We start from the raw sequence: 22798 nt of genomic DNA on the forward strand, positions 1-22798 counted from the left end.
GCCTGGCTTAGGGCAAAGAACGTCTGTCTACTCACCAAATACGTCCAGTTAGTTAGAAACGCCTCACCGAATGGGGACCGTGGGTCAGTTAGGTTGGCTGTATCATGCACTGTGCCAAGTAAGGTTGGTTGGTTCTAAAGTAGAAAAATCAATGAGAAAAATATATTTCAAAACATTTTCGTAACTAACTTTTTCATGGCCTAAGACTCTGAGGTAACTGGATTAAGATGAAGTTCTTATCACGATTGATAAAATAGTAAGGATAAGGCATCCTGATTAAAGCATCTGAAGAAACTGATGGTGGTTTATCAGGAATTCTATTTTGAGCACGTTTTCAAGGGACATGAATAAAATGTGCAAGGGTTCATAAGATAAAGATTTATCCTGCTTTTTGTGCTTTAGAGACATAGGAATTTGTTAAAACTTGTGGAAATGCAAAAATCTACAAAACTGAAAAGACAGGAAGGAAATTATTTACCCTCTGCTTGAAATATGCTTTGAGCACACTGCAAAGAAAGATAACAACCAAAAGGTTACCTTCAGTTTATTGTCTCCATCCCTCCTGAGCTAATAAGAAAACTTAAACCATTAAACAACTCATGTTGATCTGACTTTATATTTTAGCACATTCACTTTTCATGTTTTCCATGCTTTCCACCAGGTAGCGACGGCCTCTGGGCTGCTTGTGACCCCAGCCCTCATCCTCCAGTTTCATCATCTTAACAGTTTCTGTCTGCCCTTTGATGCCCAAAGGAAGGAAGTTACTTCCAGAATAAGGAGAGCCAGATGTTTGATCTGGAGCCTCATAAGCAAGGGGGCAGGAGTGTGGTCCTGGCCTTGAAGGCTGGGTGATGCTAGTCCGATGGGAAGGTGACAGCAGCACAGTGAAGACACTGGCCAGCTCTAACCCACGCTCCACGGGAGCCTTGACAACTCACGTGTGTGGAAGCTTTAGATTGTTACACCGATAGCCTGCTTTCGGGGCCCAGAAAGGACTCCCAAGCAAGGGTTTTTATTTTTGGTTTTGGTCCTTTCAAGGAACAGCAAGTAAGCTTATTACTTAAAAATCCGCAGACCCTCACCTGGCCACCCTTTTCTTAATTCATTAACTTCAGCTGCCTCAACATATACGTCCTTTATACGTGCAGGCCTTTCAAATATTCGAGCCGACTGATTCTGTCCATTAGACCCCGGTTCTGTGCAGCAGCACGCTCAGACACTGTCCACTGACATTGTAGTTGAAGTTTCTGCATGTCCTTAAACATCGCTGTTTCACTGTTCAGAAACAGCGTAAGCAAGAGGTAAAAATCGTCATCGCTGCTTTGGGCAGAGCCACCCAGATTTCAAATTCCAAACTCTGTAATTTTTGAGTTTTCTATAATACCTATTTTGTCAAACATTTTCACAAATTTCTGCAGGTTTTGCTTGTATCTAATTTTTGCTGCTTGGACAGTGTCTGTGTTGGGGGGCTCTTCTAACAAAATAACCCAGACTACTTAGCTTATAAACAAGAGAAGTTAACTTCTCACAGTTCTGGAGGCTGGAAGCCCACGATCGGGCAGCCAGCATGGTCACGTGACGGGCCTCTTCCAGGTTGCAGACGCCTCAGCTCTTCCCGTGCTGCAGGGGCCGGGAATCTCTTCACACGGCATCTCTTCCTGAGTGACATCCTTGTGACACACACCTCCCAGTCCCCTCAGCCTCCTGATGCCATCCCCCGCAGGAGTAGGGTTTCCTCATGAACTGTGGGGGGATGCAGCCGCCTCCAGCCTGTGCACTGCGGAGCTGAGGCTACAGGCTGGGAGCCGCTCGCGATCAGGTACTGCTGCAACCGAGACCCAGAAAGCAGCCGGCCTTTCCCCGCCGGCCGCCAGTCTGCTGCTCCTCGAGGAGACCGACCGGACAGGTAGACATTTCAGAAGAAAGTCCGCCTCTGGGGTGAGCTGAGGCCTGAGAGAGGAAACGGAGGATTCCAGTGATTCGGCCTGTGCCGAGCAAGGAAAATGCTCTGAAGGGGAGGGAAGAGCAAGAAGAAGTGGCTCTTCGTTGTGTTTCGAAATGTCAAAAAACTTTACCACTTCACAGCCTGTTTAGTAAACCTTTTGTTCGGAAGACTTGTATCCAGCTCTGGGAAATTATCTCTGCTTATTTCTTCTGAGGATTATCAGATTTCCGAGTAGCGATAGTGAGCTCTAGAATATAATGGAGCACTTTACACTGGTGAGAGAAAATTATTTTGAACGAGTATGCTCAAAATAAGTCTATCTAGAGCCAAACTGTTGAGGAGGTGAGATGGCAAAATAAAGATGGACAGGCAAGCAAGCAGTCAGAAACTTCCCCACACAGCCTTTCTGAAACTACACACTGGAAAGGCTGCTCGGCAGGAACTGGCAGAACGCGGCTCCTGTGATTTAAAGGGACCGCAGGACTCTACGTCTGAGGCTGACAGACAGCAGTCTCTCAGGACGAGAACAAACAAGTGGCAAGGAGTCAGGAAAATCGGTTCCGAAGCATGATTAAATAAATGCCATTAAATAGCACCAGGATTTGTGCATTCAGAAAGTTTTTGTGGAGCATTATGCCCAAGGCCCTGTGCATGTGCTGAGGATGCAGCAGTGAGCAGAACAAATCCCTTTACCCTCTGGGAGCTTTCATTCTCGTGTTGGGGGTGCAGACAGATGGGCATTAAGCCAAACAAGTGAATTCTGTAAGAGGTCAGAAATTGAGAAGTGGTCTGGACAAACAGCTGGGGATACTGGAATAGAGTTGCATTTTTAAAACATGGCCGTGCTGAGACCATGGTGTGAAACTGAGACAATCTTAGTAATCTGGTGACAGAACAGGTTATACTGTCAACAAGCAAAAACGACAATTCTTGATATTCTGGTATAAACCAAAAACTTGTCCAAAGGTGAGACATGCTTTTGAGTGAATGATGAGTGTAACTCAAGCTCCTAGAACAGGATCAGCCACACTAAGTTTTGAATGAAAGTTAAGAAAACTCTCATTTGAGAGATACGGGTTTAGTGACAAATAATTGCCCGTCTTTAAGAGCCCATAGGTACATCATCACACTGTTCAGATCTTTTAAAATCAAAGCATAAAAGACAACCACTCCCATAGAACATAAAGTACATTTTAGAAAACAATCACATTCAGAAGATGGTGGTGAGGAAAGACATGGGGAGCATGAATGCTGATCTCCCTTATGTACGTACTGGGAGCACGTCAAGTACTGCCTTATGTCTGTATTTATTCCTTACGGTTATAAACAATAGTGTTTCATGTCAATTGTATCTCAATAAAACTAGGGAAAAAATAAGTTCTAAAACTAACAAATGAGGGGCGCCTGGCTGGCTCCATTGGTAAAGCATGTGACTCTTGGTCTTGGGTTCATGAGTTCGACCCCCATGTTGGGTGCAGAGCTTACCTAAAAAACAACAACAAATGAGAAATTTCAATGTAAAAATACAGCCATAACTGGAATGAGGGAAAAGGAAGTCTATTGTAAGCCTCCTCTTTTGTTGCATAAAATCATTTGTAGGATTCAGAGTTAATGAGTGAAAAAATGAAACTGTACCTATGTTATTTACGATTAAGGGGGTGACCTACCGAGGAATTCAAAAGTAGGAATGGAGTGTTAGAAGTGGGCTCATGGAGACTTATTTTTCATGTAATTCCAGTCTATCCTGTTTGGATTTCATTTTCTTTATACTGCCAATTTCTTAATAGTAATATAAAACAAAATAACATTACATTTTAAACAAATATTAGAGAGGTATCTTAGCAAGATGGCAGAGTAGGGAGCTCCAGGCCCTTGTTCCCCCCAGAAACACCAAATACATGGACCAAAATAGCTTTGAGCAGATGCTAGAAACCAGTTAGGCTGCAGCAACCAAGTGAACACCTAACAGAAAAGGCCACACTCAAAATGGTCCGAAATCTTGAGGCTTTTGTTTGGCCTCCGTTCCTGTCCCACCCTCGTGCTTGTGCAGTACCCCTCGGTTGTGGGGAAACCCCCAGTCGTGTTTCTCCCTCAGGACTCAAGGTAAAGAATGAAGCTTGCTTGTAGCTTTCTGACTTGCCTGGGACTGGTTTGTCTTGCCTGACTCAGGACGTTGCTGGAAATGGTGGCATAATGTGGAAGACAGTCTGGAGGCTGCGGATCACAGGCACAGTGTAGTAGCAGGTTAAATCTGAAGCTGGTCTGAAGACCCATGGATGTCTGGGGACAAGAAATCACAGGCAGAAGAACAGTTAAGAAATTCAAGTCTCCTGAAAATGGGCAGGAATGAGACTCTTGAGGAAATGAAACCATGTAAAAGCAGTTGATATGTGGGGAACTGGAAGAGAGGCACACATGGCAGTCCCAGGCAAGATGCATCCCCTGCAAAGATCTGACAGGACCATGAGCCTTTAAGTTGGGCTGATTAGTGAAGGTCTTCCCCTGCATGAACCCAGTCTCTGAAGAGTGGAAGAGATGGCTGCTTTTTCAAATGTCCAAATCTCAGCAAAAGATCACAAGACATAGAAATAACAAAACATGGCTCATTCAAAGAAACAAAATAATCTCTAGAAATCAATCTTTAAAAAATGCAGACCTCTGACTTGACGACGAATTTACAGCAAGGGTCTTACGTATGTGCTCAGTGAGCTACATGAACATGGACAAATATATTTTCTCTTCCTGGTGATTTTAATAGCATTTTCTTTAGCTTACTTTATTTTAAGAATACAGTATAGAAAAGATATAACAAAATATGTTTTAGTTGACTGTTTATGTTGTTGGTAAGGCTTCTGGTCAACAATAGGCTATTAGGAGTTTTGGGGGAATCAAAAATTATATGTGGACTTTTGACTATATGGGGTGGGGGTTGTGGTTAGCACCTCTAACCCCCACGCTGTTCAAGAGTGAACTATATAATGACATTATCAAAAGTCAAAGAGAACCTTAAAGGCAGCAAGAGGAAAGCAATGCAAAAAATTCTGAACATGGGGCACCTGGGTGGCTTAGTCGTTAAGCATCTGCCTTTGGCTCAGGGCGTGATCCCAGAGTCCTGGGATTGAGCCCCACATCGGGCTCCTCCTCTGGGAGCTTGCTTCTTCCTCTCCCACTCCCCCTGCCTGTGTTCCCTCTCTCGCTGGCTGTCTCTCTCTCTGTCAAATAAATAAATAAAAATCTTAAAAAAAAATTCTAAACAAAATACCAACTAGAATTCAATAGCACTGCAAAGGATTATGCAGGATGACCAGGTGGGATGCATTCCTAGAATGCAGGAACGGTTCAATAAAAGAAAATCAATCAGTATAATACACCACATTTACAGCATGATGGAGGAAAAACCAGTATGATCATCAAAGTATGGAAAAAGTGCCTGACAAAATTCAACACTGTTTCACAGTAAAAATACTCAACAAACTATTAACAGAAAATATTTGAACAGAATGGAGGCTGCAGATGGAAAGTCCACAGCTAACAGAATGGAGGCTGCAGATGGAAAGTCCATGGTCAAAGACTGAAAGCTCTTCTCTAAGATCAGGAACAAGACTTGGTTGCCTACTTGCACCCTTCTATTGAACAAAATACTGGAATTCCTAGCCACAGCAGTTAGGCAAGCAAAGGAAATGAAGGCCTCCATCCTAGAAAGGAAGAGGTGAAATTAGCTCTGATCACAGACAGCATGACCTGAGACGTAGAAAGTCCTAAAGATTTCACTAAGCAAAAGAAAAAAAAATGTTATAACAGTTAAACTCCACGAAGCTTCAAATTCAAAATCAACACAAAAAAATCAGTTATGTTTCTATATGCTAATACTAACGATCCAAAAGGAATTTAAAACAATCCCTTTTACAATAGTATCAAAAGAATAAAATACTTAGGAATAAATTTAACCAAGATGGTCAAAGACTTGTGCAATGAAAACTAAAAAACATCAGTGAAAGAAATCACAGACACAAAAGAGAGAAAGGCATCCTGTGTTCATGGATTGTAAGACTTAATATTGTTAAGATGTCAGTACTATACAAGGTGATCTACATTAATGCTATCTATCAAAATCCCAATGGCATTTTTGGCATAAATAAAAAATACCCATCCTAATATTAATATGGAATCTCAAGGGACCCTGAGAAGCCAATCTTGAGGTCTCATACAATTTCAAAACTTCCTACAGTAATTAAATCCATGGGGGACTGGCATTTACAGCCATAAAATCCAATAGAACAGAAGAGAGACCCCAAAATAAAACTCTTCCCAGTTATGTTCAACCTACTAATCCAGGGATATTCAACAACGATGCCAAGAGTACTCAACGGGTTAAGGCCAGTCTTTTCAACAAATGCTGCAGGGAAATTGAATATAAACATGCAAAAGAATGAAGTTGGATCTTGCTATAGTCTGTTTGGGCTACTATATCAAAATGCCACAGACTGGGTAGCTTAAGCTGTTGTTTTTATAAACAACTGAAATTTCTTTCTCACAGTTCTGGAGGCTGGGGAGCCCAAGGTTATAGTAGCAGCATGGTTGCTTCTGACAATGGCCTTCTTGGTAGTTTAGAGCCAGTGCCTTCTTGGTGTGTCTCACGTGGTGGAAGGGCATGAGATCTCTCCGGAGTCTCTGTTGTAAGAACACTAATTCTATTTATGAGGGCTCTGCCCTCATGACTTAAGCACTTCCCAAAGGCTCTACCTACTAATACCATCAAAAAGGGCATTTCAACATATCGTGGGAGTGGGGGGGGGCACAAACACTCAGACCACAGCAAATCTTTACACAATATACCAAAACCAAAGTGGATTAAAGATGTAAATGTACGACCTCAAACTACAAAACTTTTGAAAAAACACTGGGAAAAAGCTTCCTGACGGGATTTGGCAATAATGTCTTGGATATGATGCCAAAAGCAAAGGCAGCAGAAGTAAAAATATGTAAAATGAACTATATCAAAATTAAAAACTGTACATCAAAAAATACAACAGAATGAAAAGGTAACCTATGCGGTGGGAGAATATATATATGCAATCATACATCTGCTAAGGGGATATATCCAGTATATATAAAGAACTCCTACAGCTCAACAACATCATTAAGAAATGGGCACAGGACGGGAAGAGACATTTCTTCAAAGAAGATCTACAACTGGCTAATAATCACCTGAAAAGATGCTCAACATCACTAACTGTGAATGAAATAGAATCAAAACCACAATGAGATACCAGCTCACGCCCATTAGGATAGCTACTATTAAAAACAACAACACACACAGCAAACCCAGAAAATACCAGGTGTTGGTATAGATGCACAGAAATTAGAACCCTGTGTCACTGTCGGTGGAAATGAAAATGGTGCAACTATCCAGGAGAACAGTATGGAGGGTCCACAAAACATTAAAAATACTACTACCCTATGATCAGCAATCCATTTCTGGGTGCATGTCCTAAAGAATTGAAAGCAGAGTCTCAGAGATGTTTGCACACGTTATGTTCACAGCAGCATTCTTCACAAAAGCCAAGAGGTAGAAGGAACGCTAGTGACTACCGATGGCTGAATGGAAAGATCGATTATGTGTATGTATAATGTGTACACACACACACACACACACACACACGCGCGAATATGATTCAGCCGTAACCAAAAAGGAAGTTCTGACACGCTACAGCACGGACCAATGAACCCTGAAGACAGACACCATCCTAGATGAAACACGCCAAGCACACAAAGACTATTCTATGGAAGTTAATATCAGTTTGTTAAATAGAAGTCTCTAACATAGTCAAATTCAGATACACAGAAAGCCAAAGAACAGGTCCCAGGAGCTCCCTTGAAGGCAATGGCAGGGTGGAAGAACAAAGAGAAGGGAACCACGTAGGACATTCAGAGGATAACCAGGTGTACAATGAGAGCTGTGTGGGAGTTTGGCCACGGAGCTGAGCCACGGACTGGGTGTCCCCACCTACAGGTACCCCTGCTGCGCGCCAGCAGAAATGCCTTTGGGATTCACATCTGTTAAAAGGCGCATGGGAACATGCCCTTCACAAGCACCAGAGACCCCAAAAGAGGCCATGTCAGAAGCTCAGGTTATTCGGTCACTGCCCAAGACCTCGGGACTACGCTGCGTCCGTTCCTCAGGCAGCAGGAGTTTGGCACAGACTGTCAAAACCCTTCCAAGGTCTTTGCCAGCCGTGCAGACACCTACTGCTTTCACACAGTGTCCTCGCGGCGCGGGCACGGAGCAGGGGCTTTGGGAATAAACCGATCATGGAAGGCTATCAAAACCACTTGATGTTTTCAAATGAAGCCTCAGACGTCACACGCATGGTCAGACACAGATCTGGTCAGAGCATCCCATGTGCAAATCACCACGTGCCAAACTCTGACATGGACATGGCGCTTCCCCGACACATGGGGCAGAGAGGAGTGGGGAGCCCAGGGCGGCCTGGCCAGTCATTACAGGAAATCAGTGAGTGGCGAGCACAGCGTCTTCCCTTGAATTAAACCTCTCAGTGACCTTCCTGACTTGGATTTTGGGAAGCAGGGCCATTTATGGCCTCCCGTGATGTGGGCACCCACCTTTCTCTGCCCGGGCATCTGTCAAATCAGTGGAGGTTGCTCTCCTTGCCTTGCGGGCCATTTGCAGCTCTCAGATCTTAACAGAGAACCCGAAAACTGGCAGGTGTTCCAATCTAGCTCCAGGCTGTTCTTGGGCAAATGCCTCACACCCTCCGTTTCCTAAAAACAAGGATTTACAGGACTAGTAAAAGAAAAATCACCAGCATTCGATCCTAGTGAAATAAGGTAGTACCCAATTACGGCCTCTATGTTCTTTCCAACCTAAGAAATAAGCACAAAGGTAAATCTCCAGCACAAAGATTGGTTTATTCAAGAGACTTTCATTAGTTCCATATTGCCAAAAGCACTTTACAGACCTGGCCTAACAGTGGAGGGAAAGGGGAGCTCACTGGAAGTGCTTGGCTGTGGGGCTACTTGAGGGCTGGGCTGCTGGGAGGAAGAGCTGTTTAGTGAACAGTCTTGTGCTAGGCGTGGGCTCTGATCACTCTCACAACCATTCTATTAAAAAGCTTTTACTCCTATTTCACAGGTGACAGACCCGATGGCTAGAGAGAGTATATAATTTGCTCAAGGTCAAACGGCTACCAACTGGGTCTATTAGTCTTGTAGTTGAGAAGGAAGGCCCCAGGAGCATACATGAATGGACCTCTACCTACATGCTAGGGAATCCAAGGCAGGCCTCACACTGGCCCACCTGCAGTCATGGCTGTATACGTGTGGGAGCATGCACGTGCGCCTGCACAGGGAGGGTTACTGTGACTTCAAGACCCACCAGAACAGCATGCCCCGGGGAAGGAAATAGCTGCTTTATAAAAGGCATTTGAGGAGTTGTTCCAAGACGGAGAAAGGCAGGGAAGGCTGTGGGGCAGAAGGCAGAACAGGGGCCCAGAAGAAGGGGTGAAGTCCGTATAGGGCGGTTGCCTGCCAACACTGACCTCTCAGGGAACGGACTTTTACAGGAAAGACAACAGGGTAAAAGAGGGGCGTCTATGCCCCTCTGCTGGGCTTTAACTCTCCTTCCCCGTCACCTGGATGGAGGGGGGACACATGGCTCTGAAGCCTCAAACCTATGCTCATCGGGAGCCCAGACGCAGTAACATTCCAGGCCCTGTAGACAGGAGAGGATTCTGTAGTTTAAAACAAGAAGTGGAACCAGGACAAGGCTCAGGAGGACCCAGTGCAAAACATTTTTTAAATTGGAAAATAAAAAACAGTGAAAGAAATTAAGCAGTAACCCAGAGTGCCATTTACAGCTTAGCAGTAGCGCCTGCCCCGAGATCCAGCCACAGTGGGCTTGCTGGCTTTGGGGAGGTGGGAGGCCAGAAAGGAGGTTCAGCATGCTGCTCTAAGTGGTCCACACAGGATTTCGAAACGCTTGCCATCCTGAGCACTGGGTCCCTGACGATCTCCAGACCACAGCCCAACACCTGTCCCTTCCATGGGCTTCCTGGAACAGAAAGCGCTCTTTGGCTCATCTTGTCTGTCGCTCTGCCTCCCTAAGGAAACCATGAGCTCAGTTAAGATTTAAATGTCTAATCTGGGTGGCTCAGTCGGTGAAGTGTGTGCCTTCTGCTGGGATCATGATCTCAGGGCGCCAGGACCAAGTCCCGCATCGGGACCCCTGCTCAGCGGAAGCCTGTTTCTCCCTCTGCCTGCCGCTCGCCCTGCTTGTGCTCTCTCTCTGACAAATAAGATCTTTCAAAAAAAATGACTAACCTTAGTGATGACAGAATAACTACTTTTAAAGCTTCTTTGCTCCTTAGTGTGATGAAGCCCTAGGGTTTAGTGAAATGAAGTGCTTGAAAGGCTGCGGTTAAAACCCTAGATCACGTTTCCTTGTGAATGTCTGCCCTTGCCACAAGCTCAGTGCTGACTGGCTACTTGACCTCTCGTGCCCTAGGGGATTTTTATGGATGAGACACAGGAGGCAGGGTCATTTGGAGTTTGGGTTTGTTTAGTATGTGCAACTGCCCTAAACATACTTTTGGTCGCACAGAAGTTGAAACCCTCCACCACTGCCTACTGATTGCCGGCCGCTAGCTGCGGCCCACTGCAAGCATTTCCTCTGTTCACCTTTCTGGGGTTGGATTCCTTTTTTTTTTTTTGGCAATTAAAAAAATTATGGTAAAATACAAAAGGTTACCATCCTAACCATTTTTAAGTGTACATTTCAGGAGTGCTACATACTTTTGCGCTGTTCTACAGCCCGTCTCCCGGAGACTTCCTCATCTTGCAAAATGGAAATTCTCTACCCCATTAAACTGCAGCTCTCCGTTCCTCGCTCCTGCCCAGCCACTGGAAACCACTCTTCTAGTTTCTTTGCCTATGAACTTACCTCTACTAGGTACCTCACATCAGCAGATCCAAACAGTATTTATCTTTTTGTTACTGGCTTCATTCACTTAGCTTAGTGTCTGTTCTCAAAGTTCATTCATGTTGGAGCAACTGTCAGAATGTCCTTCCTTTCACAGGTTGAATGATACTGCACTTCACGTACATACCACGTTTGTGCCTCTGCCACCTCTTGGCTACTGTGAATAATGCAGGGGCGGACAAATACCTCTGAGACTCTGCTCCCAATTCCTTGGGACACCCACCTCCAGGTCAGATTACTGGACCACATGGTATTAATTTTTTGAGCAACCTTCATGGCACAGGGTTCCAGTTTCTTCACCTTTCCACCAACACTTGTGTTTTCTTTTACAGTAACCATCTTAATGGTTGTGAGGTGGTATGTCGTCATGACTTTGATGGGCCTTTCCCTCATGATTGATGCTGAGCGTCTTTTCATGCACTCATTGGCACTCATTTTAGGTCCTTTGCCCGTTTTTAAATTGTCTTTGGTGTAGTTGAACGAGATCTTTTATTTAATAAAGAAATCTTTAAAAATACTATATATTTCCAATTTCCATTTCCAGTGTGAACACACGGAGGATGAGTGTCTTAGCTGCCGTGACACTGGATCTGTTGAGTGACACTCCCACGGATCCCTGAAGCACAGCCCGCCCCACCTTACCCTGCTCTGCAAGCTCTTCTGTACCTTTGTGCTCAGGCCCCTTCCCCTCACGGGTCTTCCTCACATTGTTATCGCTACGAGTGTGTCTCCTTCTAGTTTTCCACTTACTAGTTATAATTCTGACTCCTCGTGTGCTTTAACTTAGAAAACAAGAAGTGCTCAGTCTCACCAAGTCAAAAATATAACTTTAGTGCATTTGCTACATGGAATTGATTTAGTTTTAGCATCTGAACTTTAGTTTAGCATCTGGATTATATTTTGAATAGTTGCAGTTGTCAGATACATGACCACAGATACAGGAGGTGTGGGGCAGCTAAGACTCTATTGGGCAAAGAAATGAAATTTTAGGAAAGGAGATGAAATGGAACGATTAAGGTACAGAACTACAGAAGTGTGAGGAGGGCAAAGAGGCGGGGGGGGGGTGGTCGTAATAACACAGCCTACAGTTACTGAGTACTTACCAGGTAGCTGGGCACCACCAAAGGGGTACACATGGATTAAGTCACTTCATCCTCAGAGCAACAATAAAAATGAGATCGGTTACTGTTGGCAACATGCTTGAGGATAAGAGAACTAAGGCACAGGGAATATACAGCTAATACATATTATATTAGTTAGCTGTTGCTGTAAATTATCACAAACTCAGTGGCTCAAAATAGCACAAGTTCAGTGGGTCAGAAATTTGGGCCAGGTTGCCTGGATCGTCTACTCAGGGTCTCACAAGTTGGAGTCGAAAGTGTTAGCTGGGCTGTGCTCTAATCTGGAGGCTTTAGGAAGGAAGAAGGCACTTCCAAACTCACTCAGATTTTGGTAGAATTCATTCTCTAAGGAACAGAAGGCTCCATCTGGCGGACTTGGCTGAAGACGTCTGCCCCTCCGCGTTCACTGCAGTATCATTCGCAACTGCCAAGATTTGAAAACGACCGTCTGTTTATAATACAGGAGTATTATTCAGCCTTACAAAAGAACAAAATCTAGCCTTCTGTGACAACGTGGACGAACCTGGAGAACACTCTACTAAGTGAGGTAAGACAGGTATCACATGGTCTGGGATCTGGTGGTTGCCAGGGGTCGAGGGGGAGGGGCGGGAAGATGTTGATCAAAAGGTACAAAGATTTATGCAGGATAAGGAAGTTCTGGAGTGGTTCTGTACCACATACTGACTACAGTCAGTAATACTAGATGGCATACAAGAAATGGGCTAAGGCAGGTGATTTTAAGTGTTCTTACCACACGCAAATTTTAAGTATGTCAAGTTAGGGATACGTTAACTTGCTTAATTGTGGTAACCATTTCGCAATGTAGACATACGTCACATCGTCATGTCGTACCACTGTATGCTACTACACACTGAACCCCCATTCATGGGTTGAAATCCTAATTCCTAAAGGTGAGGGTAATAGGAAGTGAGGGCTGTGGCGGGTGACTGGGTCAAGAGGGTGAAGGCCTGATGAGTGGGATTCCTACCCTTAGAAAAGAAGCCCCTTCTCTGTGACAACATGGCAAGAAGGCACCATCCATGACCCAGGACACAGGCCCTCACAGAACAGGGAATCTGCTGGCACCTTGATCTTGAACTTCCTAGCTTTCACAACTGTGAGAAATACATTCTGCTGTATATGAGCCCCCCAGCCTATGGTATTTTGTTACAGCAGCTCAAATGGACCAAGACATACAACTCAAATATATACAATTTTCAATTATCGAGTACATATACCTCAATAAAGTGGGGGGTGGGGGAATCCCAAACGCATCACACTCTTAAAAACATAAATCTTATCTGAATAATATTAAGCCCTTAAACCAAAAGAATGAAACAGAGCCATAGAAAATCTAAATAAACGAAGAAATACACTGGACTCACAGACTAGAAGAGTAAATTTTACAAAAAATGTTAACTTCCTTCAAATTATTATATAATTTCTCAAGAAAATCGCATTCAAAATTGCAATTGTGTGTCTGTAAGTTGATAACTTGGTCATTAAATTTCTCTGGAAATACAAATGATAAGAGAACAGCTAATATATTCTTGAAAAAGAACAGAGTCCTGTTCTCTACCAGGTATCGGTATGTAGTGTAATGCTAGAGCATTTAAAACAATGTGGGAATAAGGAATGGAAGAATAGGCTGATAGAATACAGACCCCCGAACAAACTCACCCACACTATGGACAGCTGACTCACAGCAGAGATGACTGCAGGGCAGTGGGACAAATGGTCCGGGAACAATCAATGAGTGGGAGACTGAAACCTGACTCTACCTTACACTATGCACAAAATTCTATTCCAGATATATTGTAGAGCTAAATTTAAAAAGCATAACATTGAAGTATTTGAAAGATAAATATGTTAATGAACATGGAAGAGGAAAAGACTTCTTAGATTACAAAAAAAAAGCACTAACTATAAAGGAAACGAGTAATAAATTTCTCTAGTTTAAAATTAAGAACGTCCCTTCTTCATTATGACCACACATGCCACCAAGTGGGAACAGTTATTTGCCACAGATGTAACTGACAAAGGAGTCATATCCAGAATGCATAAAAAATATCTACAAATTGATAAAAATGAAAACACTCAAAAAGGCACCTCATAAAAGCAGAAATCAAATGGTCTACACAAATATGGAAAGGAGCTCAACCCCAATAACTAGGGAAATGAAAACTAAAACCATTACATATCTACCAAAATGCCCAAAATAAAAACCACCAAAAATATCAAGAGTTCAGAGCAGATGGACAGCTGCCAGGAGCCTCTAGAGTAGGCGACTGTTCAGTGTAGACTATACAAGTCTGACTGGTTCTGATGTTTATTATCTGCTTTTCATTCCTGTTCAGAGTTGGGTCATTTGTGTTATCTGGAAGATGTCCCTTAGGAGCCCTGGAAAGGACCAACACTCATTAAGTATTCCAGATCCTATGTCCAAATGCACAAATGATGTTTACGGAAATCGCTGTATCCATACTGTCTACTCACGAGTGTCCAAACTTTATCCAACTACAATCTGTCTAAAATTCTTTATTTTCTGGTTGGAAATGTTTCAGTTTCATTACCTCTGTGGAGGGGAACGCTCACAAAATACTTCATTGTGGGCTCTAGACAGATCTGGAAAGATGGCTAAGAAGTTAGGGACGCCTGGGTGGCTCAGTTGGTTAAGTGCCTGCCTTTGGCTCAGGTCATGATCCTGGGATCAAGCTCTGTGACAGGGTCCCTGCTCAGTGGGGAGTCTGCTTCTTCCTCTGCCCCCTCCCTTCCCCCTTTTCCTGCTGGAGCACTCTCTCTAATAAAATCAAATCTTAAAAAAAAAAAAAAAATTACCTTGCTCTTACCTTTCTGAAGACAAAGACCACGAGGGACACATAGTAGCATGGCGCCATCTGGTGGCTCCAACGTATTTTACCACAGCTCCCCGTTTTAGTCCATATTTTTATTCTTCCAAAGGAGAGGGGTTTCTTCTGCCCATCATCATCTGCCACCACAGCCCAAGTAGAACGCAGCAGAGCGAACACATCCATATCATCAATCCCAAACCTATGTAGTTCTTCATAATGGGATGGAGCAACTTTCCACATTTAATGGACAACTTCCCCTCTTTTACGTAGCCTTTAAGTCTTGCCCATTTCCCTACTGAATGTGCCTTTTCTTTAAGCACACAGAAATAGTTTATGTATTCTGGATATTGGTCCTTTGAAGCGTATATGAGTTACATTGTATTTTCCAACTCTATGGCCTTCTCTTTTTTTTAAATGTTATTTTAGGATAAACCTGCCTGCCATTTCCTTTAGAGTTGCCTTACCAGGATCTTATTCAAGAAATCCTTCCCACTTCGGATATTTTCTTAGGATCACCAGTATTTCTTCTGTAAGCATTTGGTACAACTTTTTGAGAAAGCCATTCAGGCCTTCGGTTTTCTTTACAGGAAGCTTGTAAAATGAGATTCCTCTCCTTTAATAGCCATAGGACTACTGAATTTTCCTTCTTGTTAACAGTTTTGTGAAGTTGTGTTTTTTCTGTGGATTTATTTCATCTACATTTTAGTTTAAGTGTCTCATGTTTTTAATGATATTAATCATAATCATTCTTTTCATTCTAATAATAGTTTTGCTATTTTTCTTTTTTCTTGGTCATTCCCACCAAGAGATTAGCAATTTTATTAGTCTTTTTAAAGAACTTAGTGCTTTGTTAATCCTTTTGGGGCATCCTAATTTATTTCATTACCTTGTTATTTTTCTTATTTTTTTCCATTTATTTGAATTTAATCTGTTATTCTGGTTTCTTGAGAAGAATGTTTAATTCATTTTGAGCCTTTTTACTTTTCTAATATATGCATTTAGGGCTATAAACTTCCCCTTTAAGTATGGCTTTAACCTCAAACCAGAAGGTTTTGATATTCCTATTTCCATCGTCATTCAGTTAAAAAAACTTTCTTTCCACTGGGTTATTGGGGGAAACATTTAACATCCAATTTTTATGGCTTTGGTTACTAATTTCTTGTTTAATTCTATACAAAGAACCTTCTATATAGGAGTTCAACTTCTTGCAATTTGTTAGTTTCTTTATGGCTTAACAGAGCCAACTTTGATCAATGCTCATGTTCGCCTAGAAAGAATATATACTTTGCAGTTAATGATTCAGTGTCCTATAGTCCATTAGATTACTAAACTTTTTTAATTGTTTTGTTCTTGTCTTCTATATCCTTAACAATTTTTTTTCTGGTGGGGGGAGGGTATGTGTTTGTCTGCTTCTGTTATTTACTGAGAGAACTGTATTCAATTTTTATATATGGACTTCCACTTCTGGTCAAGAAGCAGTAACTAGCACTTTACCCTCACTCCTCTAGTGACTAAAAAACTAGACAAACCATATAAAACAATGCCATTTAAGACACTGGACATCAGGCACTGAAGGACATTAATCCTTGAAAGCACAAGAAACAAGACCTGAGCCTACCACTGCCCCAGTTTACCACCTGAAGAAAATTTCCAGGCCATAATGCAAGAGAGGGGAAGCTAGGGAGGAGCTTGTCAGTGTTCCAGAGCTGAAGAGACAGGTGAGAGTCCAGAGAGGTGCAAGTGGCTTGAGTTTAATCTTCCAGAAACTTGAAAAACAGAAAGGAGAATTTCCAGCTCTTTCCACAAGTCCAGTTTAACATTAATACCAAAACCTAACAAGGGTATTACAAGAAAGGGATATTACAGACCCTCTCTCTCTTGAATATAGATGTAAAATCCTAAACAAAATATTGCAAAATAAATCCAGATATTTGTAAAAATAATCTTTCATAATCCAATGGTATTTATTCTAGCAAAGAGGAAGGTGAAGTAGGGAGCAGGGGTGGAACAGGGAGGGGCTGACACTAGGAAATCTCTCATTAACAACACTTACGGATACAAGAAAAATAATTCTATCATCTCAAAAGATTCAAGAAAAGCATCTGACAATTTGATCTATCACACACACACTTAGAAAATTATAAATAAAACATCTTTAAATTCATAAAGAATACTCACAAAAACCCTATAGCAATCATTATGATCGATGGTAAATCGGAAAGTTTTCCCCCTTAGATGAGGAACAAGGTGTATTCCACCCCGACTGCTTCTATTCAGCGTGGTACTAATATATTAGCACGGTGACCGGGGCAAGGAGGTGAGAAATGAAATGCAAAATGACTGGAAATAAATAAAAGTCATTATGAGCACATGATAGGAGTATCTGGAAAAACCCCCAAAAATCACAAACCTAGAATAAATGAATTAAGATTGCTACATACAAGGTCATTATATAACAATTATATTTCAATACTCTAGCACATTTTAAAAAGGAACTAAAAAGAAACTTCACAAAATATTCAAATGGCCAATAAGTATTCAAAAAGATTCTTAATTATTGTGGAAATTAAAATTAAAACCACAGTAAGGTACCAGTACACATTCATCACTATGTCTGAAATGAAAAAAACGGGAACTATTAAGTTAAGCAAGGCTGATAGAAGTGTCCCTTCTGTCAACACCGGGGAAACCAACAAGCTCACCAGGCTGCTGCAGGGGATGCCTCTGGGGCAGATGATCCCTCTCGTCTTGGTTTATCAAATGCTTCTGTAGGTGGGAGAGGTGGTCCTAAAGTATCCTCGTGGACTAACATATCCTTTCAGTTCCTGTTCCGGGTCGCCAGTATCAAAAACAGTAAAGCGTATTAGTTTCCAAGGGCTACCGTAACAGATCAGCAGGACTCGGGTGTCCTAATTAAAACAGGCCGGAAGTCCAAATCAGGGTGTCGTCCAGGGGTGTGAAGGAAGAAGCTCATCTCTTCCAGTTCCTGGGGCCACTGGCATTCTCTCACTTGTTGCTTTGCCTCCCTGCTGTCTTCACACTGCCCTCTCCATGAGGTCTGTTGTATCTTCGTCTCTCCCTTAGAAAGACACTTGTCTTGGCATATAGGGCTCATCCAGATAAGCCAAAGTAATCTCATCTCAGAACCATTACATCTGCAAAGACCTTTTCTCCAATACAGTAACATTCACTATTATAGGGACTAGGGCTAGATGTTTTTAGGTAGCCAGCCCTCAACCTACTGCATTTGTGTAAGATTTCTAAGTAAAGGAATGAACTAGGGACACTTATGCAAAAATGGTTAGGGGAAGGAATGGCCTGGGGGAAAACCTGGTGTGTGTGCCAGGAGGGGGTTATAATTGGGAGGAGGAAGCAGCCTTACCTATCGTGGGAATAATATTCCCTAGGTACAGAGTGAAGACTGGGAAAATTTTAGGAAGGAGTGCTAGAGCAAAATTTCCTCCTTCTTCACCAAGGTCCTAGGATGTGATCCCCTGAAGGAAACCACTGCACATATTGCCATGAGAAGAGCGCTGTAGCAAACCATGCGAGGTGCCCATTAGCCATTCTTTTCTTTCTCACTGGAAGGAGTCCCATTGTTACTTGGGGCCATCGATGGCTCAGCTAAGAAAGGTCACTTCCCAAGTTTCTTGCAGCCACTGGTCATGGGACCCACTTCTGACTAGGGAGATAAAAGCAGAAATATCAAGTGCAGCTTCTGAAAAAGCTGCTGTTTCACTATAAAAAGGGACACACATTTGCACCTTCCCCCTCTGCCCTTCCTGTGACACAGAGGGGATGTCGAGTGGTGTAAATGCTTGGGGCCCCGAGTCCCGGACAGTACCTTGCACTCACTCAACTAGCCCTGGACAGCCTGCTGGCCGGCTTTCCTTCTAAGAGAGAAACAAGCCCAAATGGGGATTAACCAGTGTTATTTGGTTTGTCATCAAACACACTTTTTAAAACCCAAAAAAAGAGATAGGTATTTTGTTGACACTACAAAGTCAATAATAATTGGACCATTCCAGTTTCTCTGGGGACTTAAAAAAATCAGGCCTTCACACCAGTGCTAGTCCCACAGCAGCCTTCTTGAGTGACTGGGTGTAATTATTTTATCTGTGTCCATACATTTATAATAAAGAGCAGAGAAGGTTAATGTAGATTCTTTATTGATTCCACCAATGTATTAGTAGATATGATAATAATAAATGGTGCTTTTACATTCTCTTAACCAAAAATATAACAAATATTTACACTCAGTAAAAATACAAAAAGCATACAGAGGCACTGTCTTTCTAAAAGACATAAGTTTAAGAGGTATCAAAAAATAGGAGACAAACATTGCTCGCTACAGGACACTTTACAATCACTGATTTGTGCAGTATAATTGCATTTGATTATTACAACTGTGCAGTTTTGTCTTTTTCTGATAAGCTCACGTTTCAATTTTAAAAGATCAAGTACAACTGCATTCTGTGTATCAAAAATAAAGAAGCCTTAAAAAAGCACAACAAAAGCTAAAGATGAACTGGGGTTCAAGTTCAAATTCGAAAATGTACTGTGACACTTTTTTGAAGATTCATCCCTCTGTTCTAACCTTTAAGGTAATGCTAAAGGGATACATCTACTTTAATATCACATTTTTTAGAAATAAAATATATCAGGATAACAATCATTATCATTGTTTTAAATATACAAGGAAACTCTCCTTTTTATAGGAAAGAGAACACTTTCTAAAAATTAGGTTTGTTCTCGGAAATCCTCACGATTACCGCCCTATTTCCGGCTTGGAGACGCTCAAGGAGGTTATAGAGATGACCACAGTGTGACTTAACACCTTCATGAGAAACCAGTTAATAAGCCTTTTTCTCCCCAAAGATCAGATTCAAAGTAATCATTTGGAGGAAGAATCTACTACTTAAAATAAATCTTTATGGAAGTATATAGTGGATTTACTAAATGACCAAATCTTTCATTATGAAGAAACTGTTTTGTTGAAACTTATTTGGCAAAACTTTGCACTGTGGATTTACTGCTTCAGGAAGTCCTGAGGGATTCAGAGCTGAGGTGGGATGAGGGCACTAGTCTCTTCGTTAAAGTTATAACTATAAAATAAAAACAAAACCAAAAATGGCGGTTTAGAATTGGAGCAAATACAGGTTAAGGCTTCTCTTGTTCTAGTCGTGTAACAAACTAAGAGAAGGCAAAAATGTGCCCTAAATTAGAATTAAAATATAAACATCACAACTCCACGAGTCTTTAGGGGATACACGCACATCAAACCACACTGCTTTTGGCTTTGGTTCCTGGTCACTGTGATCGGCTGACCCAAACACTCACGGTTGGAGCTAGAGGAAGACAAAGGCAGCTACAAGGTGCCGTCAAAAACACAGCCTCTGACTCTTTGCGAGATATTCTCAACACCATTAAGGACAAAGACAGGTAAAGGCTCCCATTTGTTTCAAACACCTGCAAATAAACAGATATTGTGCAAACAGCACATTTTTTCTAGGGTAATGGATATAAAACAATGAGAATAAACAGTCAAACTTGACAAAAAGAGGATTATAACAGAAGTATATTTCATTATCTTTGTTTTGCCCTGGACATGAAAACACTACTATGTGAATCAGTGAAGGAACGTTTTCTTTTTTTTGGTTAAATCACTACAGTGTGACTTTCAAACCAGGATTTTTGATCCAGGCCACTTTTCATGTAAATGGAACAAGAAAGCTATAGAGCCAATTAGCCCCATTCTAACACACCTGGGGGGTGGATTTTTAAGGCTTTAAGTTTCAAATTCACGTTTTTTGGGGGTTTTTTGCCCAAAGGAATTTTTCAGATAAGCTATTTTTCCTAAAATGAAGAGACAGTCATTTTGATGGAAAAGACAGACTACTGCCATTGACCACTTGGAAATGATTTATGATTTTAAGATGAAGGGGCTGGGGGGTAGGGTAGGCACCTGGCTGGCTCTGTCGGTAGAGAACACAACTCTTTATCGCAAGGTCACAAGTTCAAGCCCCATGTTGGGCGCGGAGCCTACTATTAAAAAAAAAAGGAAGGGGACAGGGAGAAAGAGAAGGAAGAGAAAGCTAGGGAAAAATGAGAACAAATTCTTGAAAAGGGAAATCACAAACCAGCTAAATCCTATAAATTCACATATGGACAACCACTCAGAAGTAAACCCATTCTGGCTCCATGTTAATCTGGGTAGTGCACACAAATGGCTTTGGCTTTTTTTTCTTTTTTCTTTCTTTTTTTTTTTTTTTTGGTAGTCATCACAGTTGTTTATTAAGCTCTCATTTACATTAAAAAACAAATGATTAAATTTAAACTTGATATAGAAAACACTGTATTTAATTTGTAAAAATGTGTAAAGTCTAGGTCGTCCAGTAAACAGTCACTAAAATTTTAATTAAATACTTAGGAGCGCCATGCCCAGGCTGTTAAAAATATCTCTCTCTTTCCTCTCAAGGGCTAAACCGAGAACCAAGAGAGAATCGTTTCCACAATTCTAGCTCCTCTGCCCCCCACTAAAATTTTCAACCACTTATTACCTCGGTGTGCTCATGAGCTTTCGTGCAGGCAGATGGGGGCTGCAGGGTTTGTGAGGGTTGAACACAGCCTCATGCTGAGATGGGGAGCAGGGGTGGCTGCGGAACAGACATGCAGCTGAATTCATCTCCATGGTTACACACCAATGATTACACTTCCTTTTAAAAAAAGAACTCCACATTTGAGCAGTGAAAAATTTTTGTCCTGAGTTTCTGCAGAACTCTCCTGAACCCATTCTCTACTTACTGGATTTATACTTTTAGTTAGATGCAGCATGGCTTTCACTTCAGAAAGGATTGGTATATGTGATTTAAGAAAAAATTTCCTTCTTTGGAGATGAGGGTGGCTATCCATCCAATCACAGCCTCCCTGTCCCAAACGACTGATAAGAAACCCTGTGATAGCTTCATGTGCCCAAATCAGCAGAGGGCAGTATCTTCCTTCCTAATACCTCAACCACAAAGGGCTTCCTATCCCACTCAAACGGAGACCCTCCATTGTACCAGTGCTACGGATCCAGTTCATCTCTGTACAGATTAAGCGTTATCATCCTGTAAAGATGATTTCAGTTTGGTAAGACCAGAGACAGATTTATGGCCTCAAACATAAACATCCGCTAATGACAGCTCCCCAAAACAAAGAAAACCACAAAATTTCAAATAATAAGTTACTTTTCAAATACACAGGAATATCCTTGGTATTGGCAGACATTTTGAATTTATCCGTTAACCCAAGCTATGGCTTGGAAATAATACTACACCACTATCTTAAAAATAACTTGCTAAAGAAAAATCTATACTGATATACATAGGGAGGACTCTGAGTTTGAATCTGGTCTAGTAACCGTGGTCCCAAGGCAGGTCTGGTGTGCGAAGTGAAGACTGGTTTCCAGGCACAACATCCATAGCTGAGGAAACTCTGCATCTGCAAGGATTCGATAAAAGGAAGCATGACTCAGGGCTCGGTCAGCACTCGGAGTACAGGGAGCGAGAGCTCTGGGTTATAGCAGCAGCAAGCTGTTCGCTGGCGCCAGCGGCCTGCGGAATCGTGAGGCCGGTCAGCCCACTCCTTCCTTGACGGCGTTCGGTAAACTTCACACAGGTCCTCCAAAGGCTACACTGCTGAGACCTGTTCATTTTCTGAAAATAGTAAAAACACCATTGGTAGATGAGGCATATTAATGAAGATCAACTTACAATCTAGTCACCTGTTTAGAAAATTAGTCACTTTCAACAAAGAAATCCTCTCAGATGATCCCATCAAGGCCCAGATTTTATTACAACATTATGAGTGCTGGTCTGGTCGCACTGCGGGGTGACAGGCG

The 22798-nt window shown here is 42.1% G+C and overlaps 1 protein-coding gene across 10 annotated transcripts in view; it reads right to left on the reverse strand.

Annotated features, from left to right (window-relative positions):
- The window catches only part of RAPGEF6 (Rap guanine nucleotide exchange factor 6), a 202655-nt gene that overhangs the window by 2315 nt on the left and 177542 nt on the right, over nt 1–22798 (reverse strand). For 8 of the 10 annotated variants that reach the window (XM_019807466.2, XM_034655968.1, XM_034655964.1 and 5 more), the window contains 2 exons: nt 8570–22613; nt 36–4225 (listed from right to left, as the gene is read on the reverse strand). In XM_019807466.2, coding sequence (XP_019663025.1) covers nt 22588–22613 — 26 coding nt within the window. In that variant the 3' untranslated portion in view covers nt 36–4225; nt 8570–22587. The remainder of the gene's footprint in view (nt 1–35; nt 4226–8569; nt 22614–22798) is intronic. The other 2 variants (XM_034655967.1, XM_034655965.1) reach the window with 2 other exon arrangements.

The sequence above is a fragment of the Ailuropoda melanoleuca genome, chromosome 3 (assembly GCF_002007445.2).
Source record: "Ailuropoda melanoleuca isolate Jingjing chromosome 3, ASM200744v2, whole genome shotgun sequence".
NCBI classification, from domain to species: Eukaryota; Metazoa; Chordata; class Mammalia; order Carnivora; family Ursidae; genus Ailuropoda; species Ailuropoda melanoleuca.